This window comes from Takifugu rubripes, chromosome 11 (assembly GCF_901000725.2).
Source record: "Takifugu rubripes chromosome 11, fTakRub1.2, whole genome shotgun sequence".
Lineage (NCBI taxonomy): Eukaryota > Metazoa > Chordata > Actinopteri > Tetraodontiformes > Tetraodontidae > Takifugu > Takifugu rubripes.
Window position 1 is genome coordinate 2,099,027 of NC_042295.1, and position 17,191 is coordinate 2,116,217.

Genomic DNA, 17,191 nt, shown 5'->3' on the forward strand with positions numbered 1-17,191 from the left:
TCAGCATGATGGATTTATTTGCCCTTAACTCCCCTAGGAAGCTAACTTCGGTGTTGCGGTTTAAGCACGTGGTTTAAAGTCCTAATACCGGTCAACTTTTTTCTCAACATTACAATTCACATTGTATTTTGTCCTCATACTCGACATTTCGACTTTATTCTCAAAGCGAATAATGGAAAAAAAATAAATCTACCTGCTCATTTTCTTCCCTAATGGACGGCCTTAATACTCTTCCATAGAGAACCAGCCAGACATTATGATGGAGAGGAAAATGGTCAAAGGCCACCACTTGCAAATCCATTCTTTATTACGCGTTGGCTTCCAAATTGCCTTTCCTTTCTACCTGCTCTAATTGCATCTGACGGTAAGTCACAATCATTATTGCTAATTAACTCGACGTCCCAAACGTGTGACTAACATGGACTAACATGTTATGTTAGTTATGCTATGTTATGTTCCATGAATGTTTCTCAGCAATGTAGTTTCCTGTTATTTAGTTTCTTTTTTTTCCTCTTTGCTTCATATAAAAATGTTGTACACATTCATTTGTGCACAAACGCAGATTAAGATAGCTTAAGTGCTAAATAAATTTGCAGTTGTGAATATAGAGGATACAGAAATAAATCATAAAGCATCCTGAAATTTAAACTCTGTCATTTTTAATTAGTAACAATAGTATGCATGCCATTTAAATACTGTGCACGGTTGTTTATATTCAGAAGTTTGTTGTCTTAAATTAAATTAATAGCGTGCTGTCAGATACATGTCAGCAGAGGCTAATTATCCAGAGTTTCCTTAATTACATTAATTAACAATTTATCAGATATTTATCATCTGCCAATGACAATGTGTGTGAAGTTCCTAAATGTTAAAATTCCTATTGTGTGTATGTTGTATCTTTTTTTGTTACACACTCCTTTGCGTATGTTCTAGATTGTCTTCATCTGGCATCGTGCTGTTGTGTTGTTGTTGGTGTTGGACCATGACGGCCTCGATTATTCACCCGACTCGGCGTCTGAGCGGCCTGCTGGTATCAACACTCTAACTAAAAATGTTAAATCTTTCCATTTTGTAATGTTTTCACTGCATTCTGCGCAGGAGTCCTGCACGACTGGATCCCACATCGGCTAAAATAGAAGAGCTGAGCAGAAATTCTCATGTTTTGCATATCATAAAAAAAGTACCACTAATAAAATACCAGCAATTCTTTCAGGCCCCACAAATGACGCCGCACGCACTCTACTTTGCGTTAGCGTAGCAGCCAGCTGCCTTTGAGCGACGCGCTTTTAGAAACATTTCTGAACAAAACAGGTATAAGAGCGGAATGCTGTTGGGTTAGACCAGCAGAAACACGAACAACAGAAGGCTGAGTCAGATGCGCCAAAGCTGCTAGCGCTCAAGCACTCACACGTGAGCGCATAAACAGACACAAAAGGCCAACGACATTGACAAGTGAGGACACTTTCTCTATTTAATTATTAGAACAGATATAAATAAACAGACTCGTTCCCATTTGATTGACTGGGGGTCGGATCAGATTTGTATTTCTATGCGTAAATCAACCAGAAGCACATAAAAACACCACTGTGCTTGAACTCACACCCAAACTAAAGGGACATGATGTCAAAAAAAAGGATTTTTTTTTTAATGTTAACTGTTTAAGATGTGTTAAATGTAATTTATTTCTTATGTCTGAGTCACACAGCTGAGCTCAGGAAACGCCAGATTGCAAAATTCAAGTAAAAAAACCTGGAACACACACACACACACACACCCACACCCACACACACTCATACACACATGCGCACTCTTTCATGTTCCGAACAGGATAGAGCGGTTTATGGAGGAAGAGCCGCCGCTAAAATCAAACCGAAATGTCCTGTAATTTCACACCTTTAATTACGCCGCTGTTTGGTTTTCCGTCGTTTGTCACATGCAAAAATACACAGAAGTCTCGTGGCAAACAATGAGTAACCCACCACGCCTCAATCAAGAGAGATAAAGGTGCAACAAGGTTGACGTTTCCAGATTAAATGGCTTCCGAAAATCAATAAAGTCAGGCAATAATACAAACTATCTTTTGCTCTCTCTCTCTCTCAGTGGGTGTGTGTGGGTGTGTGTGACAGAGAGAGAGAGAGAGAGAGAGAGAGAGAGAGAGAGAGAGAGAGAGAGAGAGAGACAGGATAAGCAAGAAGGAGACTAAGGGGCAAGAGAACAAAATAAAAACTGGTTTATGTATTAACACCAGGTCATATCGGTATCCACAGATGATAATAGGTTAAAGTCTCCTTACTCAGAGAAGAACGGACAAAAAAAAGAGAAATAAACATGAAGGAAGGGAGTTCAAGAGAGGGCGTGAAACACACACATCCTGTTTTCCACACACCGCGGAGAGGAGATAAGTAGATCCTACCTGGAGTTGTTTGGAGAACGCGGCGGTCGCCGGGGCTGAAGGTGAACTGTCATCGGGATGGGGAAACACTTGCTGACCACAGCTGCAGACACCAAAAGATGAGAAGTCAGTGTTAGCGTGTTTGCGTTATCCACTGTGCACACACATAACGGCACCCCTCTATGCTGGAATTCTAAAGGTGTGTGAAAGAATGTAAAGAAAAGAGGTCTTTTTTTGGCGCGTGTGCAGAGGTAAAGCCCTTACAGGTCCTTCCCTTTCATCATCTCGAGCGCGGTCATATCATCTCCACCTGTCGTACTCTGCGAGGGAGAGCGGTCGGCTTATATGTGCATCCGCTCACACACAGGGATGCACACACTCGCTGGGGCAGGCTGAGGCGCACACTGGCACGGTAACGCAAGCTGCAACACATAAAAACACGTCCCTCCTCCACATCCTCTCTGCCTCCTCGCGCCTCCTCTGGGTCTTACTGCCTCTCTGCACCTTCTAGGAAACATGTTACCTTTTATAACATATGAACAGCCACAAGTTATAACCACATTTATAATTTTAAAAGTCTAAACTGATCTCATCTGGCCCCCGTTGTTGCCATGTCTACCATGGATTTTTTTTTACATTAAATACAACTGATTGATTGATTACCTTCATTAGAAGATTACAGGTTATATTCTGCTGTGCCAAATAAAGTATGATCAATAAAGGACTCAAAGCAGAAAGTGTAAACGCAAATGTTCCTTTGACGACGCGACAAAACTAATTCCTGTTGTCGCTGAAGCGTATACAAAACCTAATTTACCCGCACAACCTGTTTAACACTTACATATGTACAACAGTTTAAAAGATTTACCTCCGCCTCCGCCCTCCCATAAATCTAATCAGTCAACATATTCATCGTATTAGTCCCTCACTGCATCCGCGTGCAGCCGACAGCTAAATCTCCTGGGTGACGTTGGCCGAGGTGGGGGGTGCACCACGGCGCCGGGGCAGAAAAAGGCCCCGCGCATTGATCCTAAACGTTCACATTCATCCAATTTATTGTGGAATCACTTAAAAACAAGAGAAAAAGGAACCCTCAACGCTGACGCGGGGCTTCTGCAAACACAGCTGGAAGTCACGAGTGTTTCTACTGTAAATGTTTAAAGGTTATTTCAGTACAGACGCACATTGTATTTACTGGAGAAGGCTGATAGCATTTTCATACAGTGATAAGCACTGATAAACTATCAATACTGCCACGACACACAACACAACACACTCACACACACCAAGAGAGAGAGGAGGGAATTGTTATTAGCGACGTTAGCATGGGAGATGTTGACGCGCGATGATTTAACGATTTAATCCTGATTAAACCTGTAAATTTATAGTTATGGTGCAAATGGCTGCTTTTATGTAGGGGCCACAGGAAGCCCTCATATTTTAGGGCTTTTAGACCCAATAAATCACATGATTGATGTTTGCATCGTGACCCATGTTGAGTCCTTTGAAGGCACGAACCAGAAAGATCTCGCTAATTCCACAATTCAAGGTTTCACGGTCTAAAACGCAGCAGCAAATGAAAAAAAAAAGAGACAAGTCTTCTCCCTGCTAACTTTTCAACAGGCTGGTTGCTATGTGAGTTGGAGCCGTTGGCAACCCAGAGTTTAAAGCCAGTTTCCATACCAACAAACCGTCTCCTTCATGAATCCATCATCACAGCGCTCGGAAAGGAGGAGAAGAAAATGTGGGATTGAGCAGAAATGGAAAGCACAGAGGAGATCTGAGGCAGCCTTTAGAAATCTCCACATTGTAAACAAGTGTTTACAGGATTTGTTGGGTGGCGGATCAACTCCCGCTAACGCCCAGCACCGTTAGCTGGTGCTAAACGCTGAACAAAACAAGTCATATGTACCTGTAGTTTTGGAGGTTTTTACAGTACAAGGTAGAAGGCTTTGCTGGGGACTCAAACAATTCTAAATATGTGAGTAAATTGAATTTACCTCTTCTGTATGATTATTTATGATTATTTACAATAATAAACTACAAGAAAAAAAACCTACATTAAGTCATTTTTAAAAAAAATGTATGTAAAGGAAAGCGCTTCTCCTGCCACAGCTTCTTGTTCTTCCTTCCTGATGGGCTTCACACACACACACACACACACACACACACACACACAAACACACACCCACACACACACACACACATCCTTCCTTTGGTTATTGCTTTTTATGTCGGAGGTGAGTCGGGCAGGGAGAAGCCTCGGACAAAAGAAGTGGATCCATCTGGCCTTTAGGACTATTAAAATCGCCTGATCAAAAAGCGTTAAGAAGGCGCCGCAGCTGGGACACGCGTGTTGTCCCCGTGAGGACGGCGAAGGGGGACCAGAGGAAGAGGGGACGAGGACGCGGGCGAGTCCAGCGATGGCAAATCAGAAATGGGGAAGTGAAGAAGGCGGCAGAAGTGAAACTAACGGCGCTGCAGCTGAAGACAGAACCTGGGTGATAACAGACAGGAGGGAGACGTGCACGGCCGGAGACGTGCACGGCCGGAGACGTGCACGGCCGGAGACGTGCACGGCCGGAGCAAAGAAATAAATAAAATGAGACTTTCTCGGTTCAGCCGATCCGGACGTGGGATCAAGGCTGCGTCGTGTAAACAGAACAAAAGTTACAGGTGATAATGGCCGTGCACGCGCACGTGGCTGTTGTGTGCGCATGGAAAAAAAAGAGAGAGAGAGAGAGAGAGAGAAAGACCGAGTGTGATTAGTTGCCATGGCAACCAGTATCCCTGAGGTGAAAAAATTTGCAAAACAATTTATAACAACAGATTCCTCCGTTCTGTGAAGTAGTGAATGCCCTCACACACACACATAGACACACACACACACACACCACACACACACACACACACACCACACACACACAGACACACACACACACACACACCACACACACACACACACTTGCACGCGCACCGAAATCAAGCAACTGGTATTCAAATTATAGATAAACACACTGTCAATTAGCTGCCTTGTACTAATAGAAAAGTCCTCATCATCTCAAACGTAACCGGTTTATTATTATGGGGGATTTCAAATGAATCCCAGTGGTGGCGTCAGCAGCACGACGGTGCGTCGAGGTGACGGGAGCCTTGTTGTCTGACTCACAAATCCTGTCCTTGAATACGGAACCTGAAAGGCTTTTTCCTGCGATCCAGGACTTGTTGACAGGGTTGAGACGCACCGGATGGGCCCTTCACACCCTCTATACCCTCCCTGTTGCCACTCAAATAAGACAGCAGAGCAAACGATGTCTTTAATCACCTTTCTTTGGTGGTTAGTGGTCCATATTAGCAACATACTGCTAGTCCTGTTTATGGAATTAACCTTGTGTTGACACGTCCCAGTTTAGCTGCTTGTTTCATCATCGCTACCTTTAGATGTTGGAAAACTCCAAATACCTCCAGTACTGGAGATCCCGGTCACTGATTTATTATAGGCCATATTTAATCCCGTCACACTTTAATTCTAGATGACAATAAAACCTATAGAGGCTTTCTGGGTTTGCAGGTCTTGCTGCAATCGTTAGCGAAACGAACATTTGCTCTAATTGCCGATTGGCCGCATGATTGATCCTGAGCAGATTAGAGAGCGGCGGCGTTCTCACAGCCCCGACTGACACTCCTGGGTGGCGCTGAGCGGATGCAGGCTCCTGACAGATTCATGTAAATAGCTGGTGGCAGAAAAATGATGACCGGTTAATTATTCTGGGAAGGATGCAGATAGAGCGTGTCCTTTGTAGCTGTGACGCAGGCGGAGGGTCAACAGGTCAGAGCGGCCGGCATTATCTAGGTGCACATGCACACTCTTTGTTTTTTAGCCTATCCTGTCCAGGCAGTATCAGGATCTGAAGGTCTCTGTCTGTCAGCTTTGTTTTGTCAGAAGAACTTCTTCTGCTCCCGTGATTAATATTTAGGTTGCTTATTATTTGGACAGTCGGATCCCACAAAAGACGCATCAAATCGGATCCTTTCCGATTAAAATTTGGGTCATTTTCTATCTATACAGATTTGCCTTACTGTTTTTTTGGGGGGTTTTTTAAATGCGACCTCCGCCGCGAACGGTGAATGTGACTCGTGTCGGTGTTCAATGTGACCTCGACGACACTCTCGGGTCTTTTAATCAGAATTATGTGCAGGCGGCAACCTCAGGATACGCTTTACAATGAGCACAGAGGCGCAAAAGAAGAGGAAGAATGATAATAAAGGCAGAAAAATCAAGTGCTAACAGACAAAGAAATGTCTGTTGTGTGTGTGCGTGTGTGTGTGTGTGTGTGTGTAAAAATGTGCAGCTTTCTATAGAAGCCTGTTCATCCACCACTTAATGTAATGAGTTGTGTCAGATATGCAAATAGAAGGAATGTCCCATGATGTCCATAGATCAACAGACCCACCATCCCAAGGGCAACCAGGACTCCAACCAGGACTCCAACCAGAACTCCAACCAGGACTCCAACCAGAACTCCAACCAGGACTCCAACCAGGACTCCAACCAGGACTCCAACCAGGACTCCAACTAGGACTCCAACCAGGACTCCAACTAGGACTCCAACCAGGACTCCAACCAGGACTCCAACCAGAACTCCAACCAGGACTCCAACCAGGACTCCAACCAGAACTCCAACCAGGACTCCAACCAGGACTCCAACTAGGACTCCAACCAGGACTCCAACCAGGACTCCAACCAGGACTCCAACCAGAACTCCAACCAGGACTCCAACCAGGACTCCAACCAGGACTCCAACCAGGAATCCAACTAGGACTCCAACCAGGACTCCAACCAGGACTCCACTAGGACTCCAACCAGGACTCCAACCAGGACTCCAACTAGGACTCCAACTAGGACTCCAACCAGGACTCCAACCAGGAATCCAACTAGGACTCCAACCAGGACTCCAACCAGGACTCCAACTCGGACTCCAACCAGGACTCCACTAGGACTCCAACCAGGACTCCAACCAGGACTCCAACTAGGACTCCAACTAGGACTCCAACCAGGACTCCACTAGGACTCCAACCAGGACTCCAACTAGGACTCCAACTAGGACTCCAACTCGGACTCCAACCAGGACTCCACTAGGACTCCAACCAGGACTCCAACCAGGACTCCAACCAGGACTCCACTAGGACTCCACTAGGACTCCAACTAGGACTCCAACCAGGACTCCAACCAGGACTCCAACCAGGACTCCAACCAGGACTCCAACTAGGACTCCAACCAGGACTCCAACTAGGACTCCAACCAGGACTCCAACCAGGACTTCAGCCAGTCCTACAGCCGCTTCTCAGAAGGTCACATGCAGAAAAGTGGGTCAAGAATTAGAGAAGCCCAGACAATTAGCATGGGGGGAGGCTAGCGCCCCAGCCAACATCGACATCAACACAAGCGTAGATTCTTCCCCCTCTAACAGGATCAGAGGCCACCAAGCACAAGAGCCCAGAGGACCAAGCCACAGCCTGGAACGTCTGAAGAGAATATTCAGGGAGTTGTGCAAAGCGCAAGCTAGCGTTGCGTTAGAGAGACAGAAGTCCGACACGAGGGGTCAGAACGCACAATCGATGGAACCGTGTGAGACAGGTGTGAGGATTAAAGCAACAAGCAGGAGCTTTGGAGAGCTAATCAGACAGAAGCTGGTCTGTGGCATCATTGATGACCAAAGTGCTGCTGAGAGACAGTCATTTTACACTCGATTTAACGTATTTTAGATTCCTGAAGGGACTGAGCAGCGTAACGACGCCCTCGCTACACGGCAGCCTGCTGCCACAGGTGTGCAGGAGATCTCGTGCATTTCCAAGCAGCGTAATTGTGGAGCCTCTCATGCAGCACAGAGGGGAAAATCATACCCGGCTTTTGGTCAACAGTGTCGCTCATGCGAAAAAAGAAGCAGAATAATTTTTAAAACATGTTGCAAAGCCAGACGACAAACCCTGAACGGGCGAAGGCCAGCAGGACTGTTGAGCAGCTCCACTCAGCCCAGATAAATAGGTGGTTTAGACAGATGGTTTAGCACTGCAGAAGAACTGATGCTACAAATAGCTGGAAAAGGATGAAGCCTCTTGCTAAAGATAAAAGAGGACCCAATGATTCGTCAAAAATGATCAAATGTATCAGACAGATACAGGCTTGTGCCAGATCCTGTAATTCTGGGGCTTAATAAGCTGTAAACATGCACGTCACATGCACAGACCACCCTCCTCATTGTGATTGTGAGCTGCAAGAGTCCCTCACATTAAATCTGAAAGGATTCCGCTGCTATCACAGCGCCCCCGAGTGGACAGACGTGTGAAGCACACCCTGCTTTACAGCCGTGGTAGTTTAGGGATTAAAGTGATTAAGAGATTTTACATGATTTATAAAGGCTGACAGACAGACAGACAGACAGACAGACAGACAGACAGACATATGGATGAGTGGATGGATGGTAGCTAGATACCGGTAGAGCATTTTTTACTTTACTACCGTACAAAAGTCAAACAACACTGTCTGTCTGTCTGTCTGTCTGTCTGTCTGTCTGTCTGTCTGTCTGTCTGTCTGTCGCCATGTGCCTCTTGCTATTATAATCTTCCTCTTGCGTAGCTGTAAAACAGAAATTTTAGTACGGTAACGTACAAACCATTTGGAGATAGTGGAGATGAGTTTTCTGTTTTTACAGCGTGGAGATAAATTTGAGCTATTCTATTTAGGAAAATCTATATTGTGGCTAATTGAAATGTACAGTATTTTAGTGGCGCTAGTGGGCAGTGTCACAAAATGAGTTTATGATTGTAATAGTTTTACAGTATGTCATTATCTTTATGTTTATGTAAAATGAACCTCGGACAAAGGGAACGTACAAAGCATTGAAAGCAGATTTGAGGTCAGGTTTCGAATTTTACTGTGGTAATTTTTCCTGAAAACCTGGTGGAAATGGTGATACAATCTTGTAATCTTTGGCCAATCATCGGCAAAATGAACCAATAACCTATTTGTACAGTTAAACGAGGGCACGTTTGTTCGGGACCGTGCTGCAGCGTAAATGCTTGGCTAAACTTTTGATTGCCTTTTGAAAATACCTTTTCACCCTTCACCGATTTCTTGACTACACAATTCACATGCGCCCCAGGTAATGGCTTCAGGAGCAATTTGGGGTTCCACATGGACAGCAGGGACCTGGGATTGAACAAACAACCACGGAATGACTGTGGCAAGCCATCTTTCACTGCACTACCATAGAGACGGTGATCATCGGTGGAGTATAAAGCAATCTCATCTCAAGGAGGAACGACAGATTTTTAGCCAATGAATCTCTCTCCTGCAGGGGGTTGGGGGTAGGGGGGGTTGGGGGGTTATGGAGCCTGCCATGACAGCAGTATTCATGGGTGGAGACTGTTAAGGTAGCTACTATCTGTTGTGACCGGGGTTGTCCTGAACCAGCTTTTTGCTCCCGATCCGATCCCGCTTCCTACCGACAGGGAATTACATGGGGGAAAAGTCCACATCCAAGCTTCTCCTTGATCCATTTTTATTCAAGAACTCAGTATATAAAACAAATAACAAGCCATGAGGCAGTAGTTGCCAGATCGTAACAGTCTGAGCATTTTATACACTGATCTTTGCACCCGAGGCCACTTGGACAATTTCTTTTAGTTGATCAGCCACAAAATGCACTTAAACCAAGGGCACAAAACCTTACCACGAGCACACAATTTAGTGCTCGTTAACGAACATCTTAGTCAATTAGGCCCTATGAAGAAAGCAACGATTAGCCCTTGATGTTCCTGCTGCTAAACTCCAGGGGCAAAGAAGTTAACCTCGCAGTGGCATTTAAGAGGCGTTCGAGTGGCAGCTCAGTCGGAGTTTATAGTTTATGGAAAGATGAGCGACTTTCTAAAGAAAGGGGGAAGAGTGTACTGATTATATTGTGTTCCTTCACCGTGGGTAACAGGTGCTCAATGTGGATGCTCAGTCGTGCTACAGGTGGTGCCTTCCTGACCTCTAGCCCAGCCACTTTTGATAGCTTGGTAGTTATACCTCACAAGGAAACCCTTGACAACCCTTTTGGCCATAGGCGTGATTGGGGAGCCACAATGCTGGTTTACGATCTCTTTATCGCTGACGGAACCTTGATAGAGAGAGGAAAGGCTCTGGAAAGCGCGAGGAGAGGCTCTGTTTGACCCAAAGACAAATAGCTGGGACAGAAATAGCAAGGACTCGTCAATGGACTCGACCCGACAACAGTAACATGTAGCCAATGCTGAACCACAGCATACATGTGACTTGGATCACATGGAGGAAGAAGGGAGGAAAGACCACATGCAACATCAATCCTAAAAGGTAGACACTATTATGGTCTGCAGCACACTGGTCAAGAACCAGTAACCTCTGTGTCCATCTACAGGTGTCGCTGACAACAGTTATGCCTCAGCTCTAGTTTTGAGTTAACGGTAATTCTGTTCGGTTGGATCGGCGGTTCTGAGCAAAAACATTAAAGTCTCAAAACAAACCTGCCGTCTGGCCACTCTGCCTCAGTGGCTTGAATCGTAACTGGTGCGGAACCCAAATCCTCTCCTCTGATTGGTTAGAAGACTTTATTGGGTTTGGGAAGCAGCTAGGTCAACAAGAGTTTATGTAGCCTATGTTTCTAGGTCGCTTTTATGGACAGTAGGAGGCCTACAGGGGTTATTAATACCCTCTCATGAGACAAGCTAAACATATAAGTGAGTTTTGTTTGTGTATAAATGCTTCTACAACTTTAGTTTGGGTTAGTTTGGCCCTTCTTTCCTTTTTGAATGTAAATGTTCAAACAAATTTTGCTAAACTCTGAATGTAAAAATTCAACAAAGTAGCTTGGGAACACATCAAATGTTCAAAACCACGACAAATAAAACCTCCAGTTTTCTAACTAAGTATTTTACTATCCAGCCCTGACTATAATGTTTGTGAGTATCTACAAAATTTAGGCCTATGATTGCATTAAATTATACCAATAAGTGATACTTTCATGCACACGCTCACTGCCTCACCGCTAAAGCACATGACATGACACGGGAAGCAGGTGATGAGCACCACCATGTCTGGCTACTAGGGTACTTAAAACTGGTCCAGTATGATGACTTGAGGAAATGTGACTAAATGTAAACTGTAGCGGGCTGAAAATCAGCGCTGGGTGGAAACAGCCACAGGCAAATTAAATGGATTTATGTATATGTTGTAGAAGCTGTGGGGGGAAACGCAGGCAGCATCAGAGACTGAGTCACTATCACTAGAAACAAAGCAATCCCAGCCCACAAGGCAGCTAATACCCCCCACATACCGTGACTTCCACCCATAGTCGAGTATAAAGAGGTCGCTTTATGATCAAAGCCATTCATGATCGAGATCTCTTGGATTTGATCTTTGGAAGATCAAAGGTCAAAGTCTGGCCTGGAATCCAGAACATCAGCAAAATGAATTCTGTTCATTGGGCTGTAAAACCCGGTCTTAACTTTATTTTGCAGACAGACAGACAGACAGACAGACAGACAGACAGACAGACAGACAGGTCATGACAACAGCAGTTCAGTGGGTTTGCTTGTCATCTTAATCTAAGTTTCATCCATACAACTGTGTGAATTCTCAGTATCTTCTAACAAGCACTAAAGTTAAGTGATTTAACTTTAAAAAAAATCAGCAAATGAAGGTAGAGATAAAGCTTTTTTTGCCCCTTTGTTTTGAGCCTGTGATAAGTCACAAAGATGCTATAATGGCATCACAAAGATAGTGTTAAAGCAGCAAACTGAGAGCGAAGGAAGAGTTTAAGGGGAAAAATCCGCTCATGTGTTGCGTTCATGGACGAAAAGGATCCAAAAGCAAGAAAAACAAAACAAATAAATCCATTCAAATGTTTTAAGAACTGGAATGCATTTCAGTTAACAGGTTTTGGTCTATAAGATAAAATTAGACAAACACCTCCTGGCTTAGTTTAGCCTTTACGCCGCAACAACTCAAACGAAGGTGAAATGTCATATAACTTTTATTTTAGAGTGTAAAGTTTGAGCTGTATTTAAACGGCGTCTTTTCCCCAAGTCAAGCCTTTAAACCCAGTAGAAGAAGCGACCATATTCTGCTCTTACAGTCCACCATAGTGTGTTAAATATATAAGCAGGCGGCCAATAAGTCATTTGAATATTGGTGCGGGATCATTCACCAGCCAGTACTGTGGCAGCTGCCACCGCAGCGGGGTCGTGATTCCTTAGTCGGACACGGCACCCAGATCCACGCCGTAATGTTGGGCGTCACGCATAAAGAGACAACAGACAGACGCTCCGGTCCGCACAACACGCACGATTAAAAGCAGCGCACTTACATCTCGGAGGATGGCGGGTAGCTACGGCAGAGGAGCGCGTGTCCGCACGCTTGTCCCATCGCGCATCCTGCCTGACGCCTCCCTTTTAAAGCGAACAGCTGCGGTCGAGAGGAGCCGCCTGCCGGGATGCGACCGGGCGTGTGTGAGGCGCCAACGGGCGGGAGCCGGCTGCTGGATGCGTGTGAGGCGGCGTGCGTTCGGGCTCCTCTCCGGTCCCTGTCTGGGTCTCCTGTCGAGCCGCGACCGAACGCGGATTGGTCGAGACGCGGTAAATGATACTCCGGCAATGGTGAGCCAGGATTTATAGGAAGAAGTGTGTGCACGCGCACGTCTCTGTGGATTTTATTAATAAATTAATTAATTTATTTGGAGGGGGGGAATCAGTCCACACCCCCACCCCCTTTACCGTGTGCACTCTATATTAGGCTTATTTGCACTTACGGAATTGTGCGTTATAGTCGTTCACTCCCTTGATTATGGAGCCCCAAGGTCCCCTTCCATACTAATGTAAAAATAGCTTTAGCCCTCTCTCCTAGGAGAGAATTGGAATTTCCCTCAATAGTCTGGAGTTTGCTGATGGCTGTCACAAACTATTTGTTGCTAAAACACTGGCAGCAAAGTCAAAATGTCAAACCAAACCCTTCTCGGAGGCGTTTTGGTACGACGGGATTCCACGGTCCTCCACAGTGGTCATGTGTTTGCGTCTCATACGAATGATGTCACTAGAATTCCGGGCCACCTTGCTGTGAAGACGCCACCCGCGTTGAGGTTGTACTCGCCTGTATCGTGTCGAGTTGAAGAGCTCCATCAGGGAGCTGCTCCATCGACAGGACTGAAGGGTGATGAATGTTTCCATGCCCGTTAACCTTCTTCTGTCTGGTGAAACCAATACTCCGATAACAGTTTTGTTCGGAAAATTCGGAAAACGATTGAATTGCTAACATTTAGCCAATATTGTTTAATACTGATTATATGCTGATGATATGTAGCGTCCTGCTTCAAACCTCATGTCCAAACCAGTTCAACCGTGTGCACCTCTGAAAATACAAAAATAGAAATGTTTTAACTTTCTCGGGAGCAATGATTAAGGAACTTTGTAAATTACTCTTTGACGCCACTCAAACTAGTTCATAGCGATCAAAGTTTGTGTAGCCAACCGACCCTGAACTGACGGCTACCTTCTACACTAGGAAGTAGCGGGGGCACTCATTCCATGAAAACTGGAGCAAGTGACATTCATGGGCTCTGCAGTTTGCTCATCTGGTCTGTAAATAATTCGGGTCCAACCTTATTTTATTCATAGCTGAGCCCCTGGCTGTCAGTGAAAGTTCACTTGTTTTATCAAAGCCCGACTTTGGAGTCAAACTGCCCTTCAAGGAACCTCAAAACAGTCCTCTAAACTTCTTTCGCCCTTTCCATTCCATCACTCATAAAACAAATTAAATTGTATTTATGGAGCTTCCACAACCATCAAGCTAGGGCTTATGAAAGGAAGAGAGACGGGGACCATGCCCAAGATGCTATCATGTCCTGTTGATGCTAATGTGGAAGTACCAGCTGGAGGGATGTAGCGCCGTTGTCATTGCCATTACTGAAAAATAAAGAAGGATGTCTGCTCGAGAAGCAATGGAGGTCACTTATCAGGAACTGTCTGTTAGCCGGCACAGAGAGCCGGAGAGAAGCTGGGACAGAGAGAAGACAACAGGGACGAAGGAATAATAAAGGAGGCTATTATGTTTATCAGTGTGCGTCTACTGAATGTGTGTCACACCTGATGAATCGGGGGACAGATCTGTTAGGCTCGGCTGGGTCCTTGGCACGTTATTTGTGTCTTTGTCTCATGTAGCCGACATTCCTGGCGCATCAGTCCACATCAGTCCACATCAGTCCACGTGGACACAGAGAGGGACTCTGGATTCTAGATTGAAACTATTTCAAATGGATTATCAGAGGATTTTCATGAGACGCACCGATTAATAAAGATAACAGTCAGGGATCCGATCGCACTTTAAAAACAGGGAAACGAAGAGTTAAGTAAACAATATGTGGTATAGAAACATAAAAGAATGCAACATCACATGATCATATGTGTTGTAATGTGGAGCGAAAGGGGCTTATAGTAAAGGCTAAATAGTAAAGGACCTAATGCTGCTCCTTGCGGAACACCCATAGTGGTGTTAAGAAATGTCGTCAGTTGTTCAATAATGGTGCGACAGGTGTGCCAGTGGCACATTCCCAGTCCAAGTTTTCATAAGCCCACTTTCTGGGCACACTTTGGGCCCTTAGTAGTAAATGAGGCATCATTTAAAGAGCCCACCTGACCGCGTGCATCCCATCATGACCACAGTGGAGCATCTTCTGCTTCCAGCAAAGCTCTGATCGTCTCAAACTGGTGTCTGGAGCATGACGACCGAGTGAACATCATAGCTGTCGACAGATGTGCAGCAACAGCCTGCCGCTTAACACCTCGTTAAAAGGGGGCCATCAATAATTAAGGCGGCGCTGAAGGCAAAATCGGGTCCAACCTTTTGTAGCAAGGTGACCTAATGAAGTAGCTGGTGGAAATTTAGGCAAAGTTTGATTTAAAAAAAGAAAAGATCTTGTTTGCAGATGGGAACCTGCAGCACCCCCCCATCTGGGCAGAAGCCCGTCTCTAGTAAATAACACACGAAAGCCAGCCTAGATATTGTAAAACGGTAGCCAAGAGTAAATCAAGATTATCCAGTCTAATAAAATAAGGATCCAACTGTTTAGCCTCCATTCTAAGCATCCAAGTTTAGAAGAAACCAGGCGTTGCTGAATATATTGGAGGCAGCTGACGGGGGGCCTCCGGCTGGGCCCCTGGAGGACAGGACAGAATGTCCTTGAGTGTCACCTGCTCATTGTGGTACACATAGAAACAGACAACTCATTCACAGCCAGAGAATCGACCCTAAAAATACACGTCTTGGGACTGTGGCAGAAGGCCAGAGGATCCACACAGAGAACATGCGGCCCAACAGGAAGCAGCAGATTTCTCCCATTCTGGTTTCTCTTTGCTCGCTGCCCAGAAAAGCCACAAGAGATTTAAATACTTTTCCTGATCTACAGGGCAAATCCCAGTAGTCAAGGGTCCACATACTGGTTCCCACCAGTAGTTTGTGGTGAAGTCTTTAGTCCTCTTCTCCCCTCCTCTCCCCCCCCCCCCCCAGGTTTATGGAATTATGATGTAGACACAAGTGGCTGACAGCACAGTCAGTACGAGCATCAAATCTCCTGGTTACTGTGTTTGTTTCCAGTCTTTCCAGTTTAAACCTGCGATCACATTTCAGACACAAAATAAAGACAAAAAACAAAGACAAGGCAAAAAAAACCCCAAACAAACCTGGGTGCTACAATCATTGCTAGCAGTTTAAAATAATTATGTCCCCCCAGTGTCCCCACAAGAGCCTTAAAACAGTTTCACCGTTAGTAATAACATGTGAGACAGCAGGATGTCCAGTATTGGGATCATAGTTCTGTACTGGTCCCGATTACTGCAGGGCCGGATCCCAGGGCGAAGGGAAAGACCTGAACGGAAGCACGTCCCGCAGGGGGAGAGACCCGACATTGAAGAGGAAGCTTCTACTGGGTCAGAACCATTCTTCAGTCTGTCTCTGTAATGTAAACTGTTGGCCCGCTGCTCCGGGCTGCAGCTGGGGGCTTAAGAACTGACAACCAAAGGGAGCGCGTGACTTTAAAATGGAAACTTCTAGAGCCCTGAACAGAATTAGAGGGCCTCCGTTGTTTACCTGGACACTTAGTGACATACATTTTCAAAAGCTTTATTCTTTTACCACATGCTCACTTGTCACATAAAGTTTTTTTTTTTAATCTACATTTGGCCAAAGGGGAACGTCTTTATTTGCTCAGAATAAGTTAAGAGGACTTTTGTGAACACTTGATTTCATCACAATTACATTGACACTAGTAGTGATTTATTTCCAACTAGACTGACCAAGATTGAGCGAGGACTAATTCCAGTGTCTGAAATGATTCAGTTCAAATGCAGGTTTACAGCTGTGTGTTGCAAATTCGGTTTAAAAGGAAAAACAAACTGCATTGATGTCGGAATTAAAGGTTGAATCAGCAATGTGGCCGAGAGAGAGAGAGAGACTGAGGGGGGGGGGACTGAGGGAGGGGGGAGACTGAGGGAGGGGGGAGAGAGAGAGAGAGACTGAGGGAGGGGATGAGGAGCGGAGCGAGAGAGAGACTGAGGGAGGGGGGAGACTGAGGGAGGGGGGGCGAGAGACTGAGGGTAGGGGGGAGACTGCGGGAGGGTGAGAGAGAGAGAGGAGAGAGACTGAGGAGGGGGGGGAGAGAGAGAGACTGAGGAGGGGGAGATGAGAGAGAGGTTAGGAGAGAGAGAGAGGTATTTTAGAGAGAGAGAGAGAGC

General features: G+C 45.5%; 1 protein-coding gene and 1 long non-coding RNA gene across 2 annotated transcripts in view; one reads left to right on the top strand and one right to left on the bottom strand.

Annotated features, from left to right (window-relative positions):
* Positions 1-13,079, bottom strand: part of pde2a (phosphodiesterase 2A) — a 51,103-nt gene extending 38,024 nt beyond the window's left edge. The window contains 2 exon segments of the mRNA XM_029844123.1: positions 2,414-2,495; positions 12,778-13,079. Of these exon segments, the coding sequence (XP_029699983.1) occupies positions 2,414-2,495; positions 12,778-12,836 (141 nt within the window). The 5' untranslated portion in view covers positions 12,837-13,079.
* On the top strand, positions 272-1,211 carry LOC115251404 (uncharacterized). Its single transcript, XR_003889952.1, has 3 exons — positions 272-364; positions 934-1,030; positions 1,099-1,211. It is a non-coding gene; the product is annotated as an uncharacterized lncRNA (long non-coding RNA).
* Positions 13,080-17,191: the final 4,112 nt, after the last annotated feature.